General features: G+C 40.5%; 1 protein-coding gene across 2 annotated transcripts; it reads left to right on the top strand.

The window, feature by feature from the left end:
• Positions 1-3,654: 3,654 nt before the first annotated feature.
• LOC4351951 (uncharacterized) lies at positions 3,655-7,390 on the top strand. Of its 2 annotated transcripts, XM_015762753.3 has the most exons (3): positions 3,655-4,457; positions 5,443-5,497; positions 6,521-7,390. In XM_015762753.3, exons 1-3 carry the CDS (start codon positions 3,679-3,681, stop codon positions 6,551-6,553), a joined length of 867 nt encoding a protein of 288 aa, XP_015618239.1. In that variant the 5' UTR covers positions 3,655-3,678; the 3' UTR covers positions 6,554-7,390. The 2 variants fall into 2 exon arrangements, with proteins under 2 accessions (XP_015618239.1, XP_015618238.1); XM_015762752.3 differs by lacking the exon at positions 5,443-5,497.
• Positions 7,391-11,840: the final 4,450 nt, after the last annotated feature.

The raw sequence follows: 11,840 nt of genomic DNA, 5'->3' as shown, positions 1-11,840 counted from the left end.
TTTCGCTGATACGTAATATGCGACTAGTTGGTTATTAATTTTTGTTGAAAGTTATATGTTTTGCTAATATGTAATATGCGACTAGTTGGTTATTAATTTTTGTTGAAAGTTATATGTTTTGCTAATATGTAATATGCGACTAGTTGGTTATTAATTTTTGTTGAAAGTTATATGTTTTCAGGATGGAGACTCAACGTTGTATCTTTTATTTCCGAGATTTTGATTTAAAAACTGACTAATTATACTCCCTCTATCACATAATATAATATAAGATACAACCAAACTCAACACGGTCTTCAAAACTATTATTTGATTTATAATTTCTCATATTGAGTATGAGTAATAGAGTTCCTCTACTCCTACAAACACTTGTAAGATGCCATGTGATGCTCTAATAAATAGGAGAAAATTTAAGAAAAAATATATGGGAAAAACAAAACATCTAGCCATCGATTTGCACTTAAACCGTTGAATCCATTATTTTCAATCATCAAACTAGATTTATTTAGGTAAGCCCTCGCTCCTAAAAACTAGGTAATCTCTCCCTATGCACGTACATACACAAGAGATGTAAAAACAAAAAAGAAGAGTGCATATATGGTCCATCCCATCAGGTAGTTTTTTTTTTGTTTTTTTTCTTTGTAGCCCTAAGGTTTCTCTCAAATTATGTATATATGTAGCGACCACTTTTTGTGAGTTTAACGAAGAAGCCACGCTGACATGGTGCTGCTTCATGCCACCCTCACCAATTTTCTTGAATGTACTTTTTGAAATAGCAATGTAAAAGGTAATCATAGGCAGTCATATAAATGTGTGCACACCACCCTATGAATGCACATACACACACCCTACCTCCTATGAGAGAAAAATATTTGTCCAAAAAATTATGAAAAGTATGTACATCTGAGAGACTACCATTCACCAAAAAAAAAACTTACATACATACATTCAGTAAAAAATGTCGTATGGAACCATATTTTATCTTTTTTACTTATGTCGTTCTCATATAAATTGTGTTAATTAATTGTGTTAACAATTAGTACAAATAATTTTGATAATATAGAGTATTTCTTTGTATATTACCATGAACATGTTAAGGTGAATTAGATGTATAATAAAAGAAAAATAATCAAAACACATATTCTATTTTCAAAGGATGATGATAGGTAAGTTTACATATAACCGAAACAAAGTGATTTTTATTTGAATATGATAGACATTATCATTTAGTGTATCAAAATCCATAGTCTATTTCATGGTATAAATATTTCCTTCTTTTACGGTAAGGTTATGAGGTAATCTATGGTCCTTTATGATGATATATGACTTTTTAGTAGATTTTTTTAAAAAATAAATTACCCGCGCATATGCGCAGGTTCCTTCCTAGTTTCCTCCTAAAAGAAACAACGGTAGTGCAAATGCAGCCCACCAACCCGCGTAAACCAAAACCCGATGCTCAAGTCCGTGTTCCCAATGCTGCCCCAATATGGCAAAATTCTAAAAGTAGCAATATTATGAGATGGAGAAAATAATAAATATGAATATGATGAGTCATTTTAGAGTTATATTGTATCAACTAATGTTAGTGTTTACACCCAACACCGCTGGAGAAAGGCTTCGTAGTCCCGGTTTGTAACTCCCTATAGTCCCGGGTTGCAAACTGGTATTACGAATCTGGGACTAAAGATCGCTATCTTTAATCCCGGTTAGTAACACCAATCGGGACTAAAAATGGCAGTGTCACGTGACTGGTACTGCCATCTTTAGTCCTGGCTGGGACCAACAACCGGGACTAAAGGTCCTTTTCTTCCTTTTTTTTTAATTTGCTTGCAAGTTATCAGATAATCACAATTCATTCACAGCACAAGCAAATTATATTATCAGATCATCGTAAATTTATTCACAGAAACATTCACATATCAAAAACATCCAAAACTCTAGAACAAATCATAAAAAAAAAATCAAGAAACATTCTAGAACAAATGAACATCGCCGATGTCGCCCGGCCGTTGGTCGCCCTCCCATCTCGCCGCCGGCTCATCTCCCATCCCGCTGCTTCCCTTCTAGCCGGATCTAGCAGAGGGGAGGGCGAGGCCACTGTCCCGCGCCTGTCCGCCGCCAGCCTTCCATCTCGCCGCGTCCCTTCCGGTTAGATTTGGCGGAGGGGAGGGCCACTGCCGCAGCCACCGTCGGACCACTACCGCCGCTGCTTCCACCATCGGGCCGCGACCACCGCCGCTTTCGCCACCCAGCCACGGTCGCCGCCGCTTCCGTCGAGGGAACTAGAGAGAATGAGAGAGAGATAGAGAGAGCGAGAAAGAATGAGAGAAAGATAGAGAGAGCCAGAGAGATAGAGAGAGCAGAGGCCACGTGGAAGATAGACGAGGAAATCGAGAGAGAGGCGTGGGAGATAAAATAAGGAGGTGGAAGAGAGATATTTAGTCCTGGTTGGTGATACCAACCAGGACAAAAAGTCGTTGGGGGCCTGACACGACCTAACAACTATTGAACCCGGAGTGAAATTATCTTTAGTCCCGGTAAAATTGGTTGGGCTTTTTAACCAGGACAAAACAAAGATGTTTAGTCCCGATTCCTATTTGAACCGGGACTAATGTGCTTTTTGGCCAACCGACGAAAGACCATTTTTCCAGTAGTGCAAATTCAACACCTAGATTCGAATTAGGAAAATATTTCCAAAATTTGGAGAGTACCGGTTTCCTTCACGAAGCCAGTCTAACCGCCATGTGTGGGCTTGTTTGACCGGCGATTTGTGGCTGGTCAGACCGACAGAGTCCAATCCCAAGTTTGTTTTTATCGGATCTCGGGATTTCTTATTTGGGAGGATATGTTTCGGGTTTCTATTAGTTTCTACTCGAGTTGGACGTGAAGGAGGACCTGGCAGCAAGACCCGTTCAATTGAAAAGAATCTACACACAATCCAACCTAGCCAATTGAATTGCTTTTTTAATATTGCATCTAGTTTTCACCTAGTCCTAGCCTAATTCGTCTATCTTTATCAATTTGCGATGTAAATCGTCTGCTTTCGCTACGAGAGTGTGAAATCCCTTTGTAAGTTTATCCCGTAAACCTTATGTTCGTCCACGAGACGGGTGTTTATCGCTTGTTTCTTCTAAATCGGGCCTGCTAGCCCGGTTAATCTACCAAAACCCGTCTTGATTTAGTTTTTGCTAGATTGAGGTGGTTGGCGACTCCATACCACTGTAAGATGTTTAGGTGTCCCAATTATTGTCTTCATGCCAAAAAAAATGCTAACAATTAGTATTGCTCGAGTTTTGGCATAACCTCCCTATCAAAATATAGCAGCCTAATACCGTATGGAGCACATTTTATACCACGAATATGGACATTACGTTGTATCCTGTTCTAATTAGTTGCTATATATTGAGATAGAGGGAGTGGTTGGGATGGTGAAGTTGCTATAGAGATAGTTTTGGTTTGCCAAATTACGCTACCAAGAGACGATAGTGTTCGCCTTGCGTGAGAATTTATCCGGTTTCAAAAGTTAATAACAAGAAATTATTCATTTAAATTTAGGGCAAAAATTAGTAGTAGTAGTAGTAGTCTAAGTAGTAGAGTGCTACAAATTCCAGTTCCCTCCCGAAAACAAAAGAAGGCCCAAGCTGCAGCACAGGCGCATTCCCCTACAGAAACCCAATAATGCTAAGGTCAACCTTCCCGCTCGTCTCCCACCTCCCATCCCGCAAACCACCCCCAATCCGCCCACGCCCACCACCTGTTCGGCCCTATGCCTCTTCCGCCGCCTCGCCTCCTCCTCCTCCTCCGCCGCCGGCGTCCGCTTACGTCCACCTCCCCTTCTGCCGCAAGCGCTGCCACTACTGCGACTTCCCCATCGTCGCCCTCGGCACCTCCTCGCCCCCGACATCCCCACACGGCGGGGACGGCGACGACCCGAGGATCGCCGACTACGTCCGCCTCCTCCTCCGCGAGGTCGCCGCCACGCGCCCCGTGTCCGACGACGGGGTGCCCCTCGAGACCGTCTTCTTCGGTGGCGGCACGCCGTCGCTGGTCCCGCCGAGGCTCGTCGCCGCGGTGCTCGACGCGCTGCGGACCAGGTTCGGGCTGTCGGCGTCCCCGGAGGTGTCCATCGAGATGGACCCCGGGACGTTCGACGCCGCCAAGCTGAGGGAGCTGGTGGGGCTGGGCGTCAACCGGGTGTCCCTCGGCGTGCAGGCGTTCCAGGAGGACCTGCTCCGTGCGTGCGGCCGCGCGCACGGCCTGCGGGAGGTGCACGACGCGGTCGGCATCGTGACGGCGTGCGAGGGGCTGCAGAACTGGAGCATGGACCTCATCTCGTCGCTGCCCAACCAGACAGAGGAGATGTGGGAGGAGAGCTTGAGGTGCACGGTGGATGCCCGTCCCACGCATGTGTCTGTCTATGACTTGCAGATCGAGCAGGGAACTAAGTTTGGGCAACTGTAAGTGTTTATTGCCAATTCATGAATCTAATCCCATGTTTTTGAGTAACCGATTGGAAATTTCGGATATATTCTGGCCACATTTCTGTTAATCACTTCATGTTCTGATTCTGTTATGGGGTTTGGTTGGTATGGCAATATGGGCTATGAACTAGGAATGGAAATTAAATAATTTAGAATCATTATAATTCTATTGGGAAGAAGTTTGTATTACTATTTTGCACTTGTTTGTGTTGTTTTTAAGTTCAATGCTCTGCTCAGAACTCACTATGATGATAAACAATTATTGTAACTGGAATACGCTAAAAGGTAAAGGTTTAAGCATGAAATTGTTATTGTTGTCTCTGGCCTTGTCTCATCCAATTATGGGAAAAATATGTCTCATTAATTTGTGATATGTTAATTTGCACTGACCTTTTTATGGGAAGGTACTGATTCTCTTATGTCAGATTTGAAACGCCAGATCAGCTTTTGCCTTTACATGACTACAGATTGAGTCAAACCCTCTTTTATGATTTTTTAAATTAAACAAAAACTATGATAGTTAAAATCTCTGTTGTTTTAAGTTCGGTGCTCTGCTCAGAACTCACTAGTATGATAAACAATTATTGTAGTCAATACACCAAAAGGTAAAGAGTTTAAGCATGAAATTGTTATGGTCGTCTCTGGTATGTCTCATCTGATTATGGGTAATATCCCAATACAGATTCTCTTATGTTAGATTTGAAACCCCAAGTCAGCCTTCTCCTTTACATGAATACAGATTAAGGAAAACCCTCATTTATGATTTTTATTTAAACAACAACTGTGAAAGTTAAAATCCTTCACATCACTAAAACAATATTCCTCAAGTACATTTTCACCATGCTATAGCATTGGCAGGACAATTCATTGAACTTAAATAATGCAGCATGATATTATTAAAAGACTGTAACTTATTTTGAAGTTTAAAGCTGTAACTTCATCCTGTATATGTGCCTGACAGGTGGGTCGAACCTATCAGACTTACCCTAAACCCTGTTCTTGACAAAGTAGCAACTGTAAGTGTTTATTGCCAAATCATGAATCACATCCTATGTTTTTCAGTAACCGATTGGAGATTTGGGATATATTATGGCCACATGCCACATTTGTGTTAATCACTTCATTTTCTGATTCAGTTATTATGGGGTTTGGTTGGTATGGCCATATGGGCTATGAACTAGAGAATGAAGAATAAATAACTAGAATCATTATCATTCTATTGGGCAGAAGTTCGTATTACTATTTTGCACTTGTTTGTGTTGTTTTTAAGTTCAATGCTCTGCTCAGAACTCACTATGATGGTAAACAATTATTGTAGTTAGATATAACTGCAATATGCTAAAAGGTAAAAGAGTTCAAGCATGAAATTGTTATGGTCGTCTCAGGCATGTCTCATCTAATTATGGGAAAAAAATGACTCACTAATTTGTGATATGTTAATTTGCACTGATCATTTTATGGGAAGGTACTGATTCTCTTATGTTAGATTTGAAACCCTGGGTCAGCCTTTGCCTTTACATGACTACAGATTGAGGCAAAATCTCATTTATGATTTTTAAGTATACAAAAACTAGGATATTTAAAATCTTGCACATCACTAAAACAATATTCCTCAAGTAAAAGTAAATTTTCACCTTGCTACAACATTAGCAGGACAATTCATTGAACTTCAACAATACAACATGATTTTATATAAAAAAAACTGTAAACTTCCTTTTGACATTGAAAGTTGTAACTTGATCCCATATGTGTGTGTGACAGGTGTGTCCAACCTATCAAACATACCCTAAACCCTGTTCTTGACAAAGTAGCAACTTTTGATAACATCATCAACTGTTTTTGTAGTTTTCTGAATTGTCCAGCTAATGCTATAACAAGCCGATAATTGACAATATAGTTGTGTTCTTTTGCGAAATTTTACTCATATTCCTCTAATTCTAGCTGTCATTCCAACCAGTAGGAATTCAGCTCCATGTACATGGATGAGTTGATTGAATGATCAATTTACAGCAATCCTTTTTCATAATTAATGCTTGCAGATATACACCTGGTGTTTATCCGCTTCCAAATGAGAAAGATTCTGCAAACTTCTATAAGATAGCTTCGAAACGTCTTTCTGAAGCAGGATATAACCATTATGAAATCAGTAGCTATTGCAAGACTGGGTATGAGTGCAAGCACAATGTAACATATTGGCAAAACCGGTCATTCTATGCATTTGGTCTTGGATCCGCTAGCTACATCAATGGTATCAGGTTCTCCAGGCCCAGAAGAATGAAGGAATATGCAGAGTGGGTTCAGAAATTGGAAAATGGAGTGTGGAGCCATGAGTCTGGCAATTCTGGGATAAAGGACATGGCAATGGACGTGGTGATGCTATCACTGAGAACAGCATGGGGCCTAGATGTGCAAAGTTTCAGTAAAACCTTCGGAAGGAGTCTGACAGAGTCATTGTGCAACACATTTAGGCCTTTTGTGGAGAGTGGGCTTGTAATTGCCATGGATATGGAACGGCGAGCTTTGCAACCAAGTGAATTTGAGTTGGACTTGCAACATGATGGTGAGAATGGAAGCAGAGTTGCCTTCATCCGTCTGAGTGACCCAGATGGTTTTTTGTTGTCCAATGAGTTGATTTCACTTGCATTTGGAATTATTTCACCATAACAAGGCTACACTTTCTTTACATCGGTATCGATCTTTTTCATTTTATTACTTTCATCTGACCATACTGGTAACTATCTAGTCTGATCTTAGTTTTCCAGGTAGATATTAGCTAATCGCTAAAATGCTTAGCATTTCTGTTCAAGTCAGTGCAAACTGAAACTCATATTGGTTGAGAGAGAACTGTTACACCATTTGCATAAATGCAAATAGATGGTTATCTAGTATGTTCTTATTTTGTTTAACTATATCCATGACTCCATATCACTCCTCCCTTCGTGTATATATTTCTCTGCATTCTCTTATTATCAGTTCATTTCATACATATGAGTTAAATCTAGTAGATTGTTGCTATTTGTTTATTTATTTTTGTTCATACAAGCATACAACAAGTTTACTGTTTGCTTTTTGTATGGCAGTTTTGGGTGCATTGGATAAACTATTGACGATGAATTAATTTTTGTTTTCTTAGGGATGATTGTTTCAGTACTTGGTTATAGTTTTTAGGATTTATTTTCCTGGTGTAGATGGAAAAATATTTGGGGCAACAATTTTTTGAACTGAACTGAATTGAGAGCTTCAGTTGTATCTCTTGATTTCGTAGTATTTTTCCAGGCCTACTATGTACGTTAAATCTAAGCATTTATTGAAATTGGCAGTGCATGCTCCTAAACATTTTTGTGCTTTTGATGTGTCTGTCACTATTCAATAGTTTCGACTACTGCCTCATGAATCTCAGTTCATAGACCTAATTCTGTGTGCTACTTGTGCTAAGTATTTTTTTTTAAAATGATCACCTTTGAATGAAATGTTGTGTCTGTGCTGATAGTTTGTGCTAGATTTAAATGGCAAATTTCAAATACTGTTTTAAATTGTCATTTGGCAAGCTAGTTTTCACTCATTGTGCCTCATCACGAGGAGAAGTCCTCATGTTCCTCTAAGTTATCGCTCAATCCTTTCTTTACCCCTAAGTATATCATGATTTTATACTTAACAAAATATCATGATTTTGTACTTACCCGTTTTATTAGTCGACTATTAGAATTTTTTTAGAATTTACCATACTGCCCCTCTCCATAACAAGAAATGCTAGCTTCAACAAAACCATAATCCTTCAAATAAAAATATTATCAGTTATGCAAAAAATCAAGGGGCATAATTTTAGTATTTGTTTTGCCTCATATGAAACCGATATCTGATTTTTTTTAATCAACATTATGGAAAATTGAAGAAATTACTGACGGAGGTGATGTTACACAAATCACCAGATGTTCAGATATTTTCACCTAGAATATGAAAAACAAAATCAGTTTTTTATTTCTCAGTGAATTCGAACCAAATTTGTTTCCCTTAAAATTTGGTTGATATCGATAATAAAGTTCTAATCTTGATTTTAAAGTTTGTTTGAATTTTGGAATCTGGTGATTTGGGTAATTTCACTTAAAAACACATCAACTGAATCATTTTGTTGTGAAGGTTTTAGTTTTCGAGGAAATCTTATCAATTATTATTACAACATAGGGCAATATAGGCATTTTTATAAAGTCTACTGGTCTATGAACAGGATGGATAGGTGAAGGGTAAAAAGAGAGACTCATGATATATAGAGAATGAGCCAAACTCAGAAGAATAAATGAAAGGAAGCGAGTAAAAGATCGAAGGGTAGTGTAGATGCCACATATTGACGGCAAGTTCAACTCCTCATGAGCTAGAGTTCAAGCTTGGGTCTGATCAAGATAGCCACCATTAAACTCAAGCTGCAGCAGGTGCTGCTGCTGCAGATGGCTTGGTAAGTGGCAACGCTACTGTGCTATCTGCCTGAGCTGCTGGCAGCATTGCTGGGGCATGAGTCATAGGGCGGGTTGGTGTTTGAGTGACTTTAAGGTTAATCATTTGAAGAACGTCAAGGTGGCAGTGCAAGTGCACTATTCATAAACGCTAATATCTTGCACGGCAAATCTGATGTTTTGCAAAGCTTGATAACTGTTATGAGCTATAATTCACCCTGAGCTTTGCATGTCAAATATTGATAAAGCTAGTTAATTGGATTATATCCTTTTTTGGAACTAAATTTTTAATGTTGAGTAAGTTGTTGCCTTCACTATGCTTTGGATGCGAAGTATTGTTTTGACATAAGCTTTCTAAGTTTTAACACTGAAGTTGCCATTCACTTTACACGTCAATGATTGTTTTGGAGCTCAATTATTAGTTGATAATCTTGTCCGAGTTTCTGCTGATGGGAGCCGGGGAGGAATAGCCACATTTTGGGATGATGAAGCCCTCCAACAAAGCGATCTTGATATCAGAACCTTCTCCCTCTCAATCTGTCTCACTCAGAAGTCCTCAAATACGACCTTCCTCCTCACCAATGTTTACGGCCCGATGGAAGATGCAACTCTGATGCAGACATGCTCTTCTCAAACCACAACCTCCAAGCACTCTCTTCATCATGCTCCAGACATGCTCTTCTCGAACCACTGCCCCCTGTTGCTCTCACCAACAAAGCAGCTCCTGCGCAAGCCAACTTTCAGGTTTGAGAATTTCTGGCCAAGACTATTGGGCTTCCTCGAAGTTGTCCAAACGGCCTGGTCCCAGCCGGTTAGCGCTTCACACCCGGTCAAGCGCCTGAGCACAAAGCTAAAAATGATGGCCAAGGCACTAAGATCCTGGAGTAACCGCATTCTAAGTGACAGTCGTGTCCAATTTCACCTTGTCATCGAGCTTATTCTCAAATTGGACATCGCCTAGGAAAACATACCGCTCTCACCCTTGGAGCTCTCCCTCAAGAAAGATCTAAAACTGCGGATCCTCGGCCTTGCCGTAGTTGAAAAGGCTAGGAAAAGACAATGTTCAAAGCTAACATGGCTGAAAGAGGGCAATGCAAATACCAAGTTTTTCCACCTAAGAGTCAACCAACAACATGGGAAGAATTTCATCCACAGACTCCATCACGGTAATGCCATTCTGGAGACTCATGAAGCTAAAGAGTGAGCCTTGTATGAACATTTCTCCACCATGATGGGGCATTGGTTACAACGCTCTTGTACCCTGAATTGGTAAGAACTCCACCTCCCCCAAGTGACATCGGAAGATTTAGACTCTCCTTTCTCCGAAGATGAAGTTTGGGCTGCTATCAAACAAAAGCCTATTGAAAAAGCGCTTGGGCCAGATGGTTTCACAGGCACCTTTTTCAGAAGCTACTGGGAGATCATCAATTTAGACATCATGGAGCTCCTTGATAATTTACACTCATTATCAGGGGGGAGTTTTGGAAGCATAAATAGGGCAACACTGATTCTCATTCCCAAAAAGAATGACGCATGTACAGTGGGTGATTACAGACCAATTAGCTTAATTCACTCCTGGCGAAGATGCTGACAAAAATCTGGCAATCTGCTTGTCCAGACAAATCAACATACTGATCTCGCAAGCCTAGAGTGCATTCATCAAAATGAGTTGCATCCAGGACAACTTCCTCTACGTCTCCAACTTGGCAAAGAAGATGCACAGATCCAAGAAGCCCACCCTCTTTTTCAAGCTTGATATCGCCAAGGCCTTCAATTTGGTCTCATGGGAATACCTATTAACGCTACTTGACAAGATGAGGTTCAGCGCCAAATGGCACGACTGGGTGGCCCTGATTCTGTCAACCTCCTCCTCCAGTGTCTCACTAAACGGAATTGAGGGAGAAAGGATAGACCATCCTAGGGGTCTAAGGTAAGGGGACGCCCTATCTCCGTACCTTTTCATCCTTGCAATGGACCCCCTACACAGATTTCTCAAGATTATAACCGTCGAGGGCCACCTAAGCGAGTTCGCGGACCGCAGCGTGCGCTTCAGATGCTCCCTGTATGCTGACGACGCGGCAATCTTCATCAAGCCATCATGCCAAGACGTGGACAGCCTAATCTCGATCCTGAACAGTTTCGGGGGTGCCACCGGACTCCAGGTCAACCTTCAAAAAGGCTCAATGATTCCAATAAGTTGTGGTGCAATTGACCTCGATGAAGTCCTACACAATTTCACTGGTCCATGTGGAACCTTCCCCATGCAATAGCTAGGGATGCCACTCAAAGTAAGCAGACTTCGAAAGGTCCACCTCTAATACTTAATTGACCAAATCAAGACATGGTTAATTAGTTGGAAGAAGAAGCTCCTCTCGATCGAACAATCGCCTGAACGGTTTAGACATTCCGTGACAAAAAAATCTTACGATAGCCTTTAAGAACGTCATTCATTTATGACCACGTTTGAGAATAATTTGAAAGATTAGCTTGCGTTTATTTTGCCTAGGAGTTAAAAAACACGTTAGAAAAAAATCACGAAAGGAAACGAAATCGTGACTAAGGAGATATTGTTTCTCATAACAGTTCGGCTAGCACGTATTGACAAAGATTTGTCTATAGAACTAGCTAGATTTTTCTCAAGGTCCTAGATGTAAGCACAAAAGGAAATGTAGGAGGCAGAACATAAATGAAAATCTCCCATTGCTAGCTCATAGTGCATCTAGGCCCCTAATGATTTTGTGGATTAATAACAATGCGATTAGAGAGGACTAACAATTTAATTTAAGTCAATGTGAAAGATTGTTAGTCCGTGACGATTTGTAGTGCAATGCATATCTCGACGAATGTGACTAAATCATGAGTTGCGGCAATGAGCAAAGGTTATATTGTATATTTTCATTTCTTTGCGTCA

Source organism: Oryza sativa, chromosome 12 (genome assembly GCF_034140825.1).
Source record: "Oryza sativa Japonica Group chromosome 12, ASM3414082v1".
NCBI classification, from domain to species: domain Eukaryota; kingdom Viridiplantae; phylum Streptophyta; class Magnoliopsida; order Poales; family Poaceae; genus Oryza; species Oryza sativa.
The sequence above is the reverse complement of the archived record's forward strand: the minus strand, read 5'-3'. Positions and strand labels throughout refer to the sequence as shown.

Excerpts from the sequence above, each read along its gene's own strand:
- LOC4351951 (XM_015762752.3), top strand. The coding sequence starts at position 3,679 with ATGCTAAGGTCAACCTTCCCGCTCGTCTCCCACCTCCCATCCCGCAAA. Across the intron at positions 4,458-6,520 it reads GGAACTAAGTTTGGGCAACT|ATATACACCTGGTGTTTATC; the intron begins GTAAGTGTTTAT and ends TAATGCTTGCAG.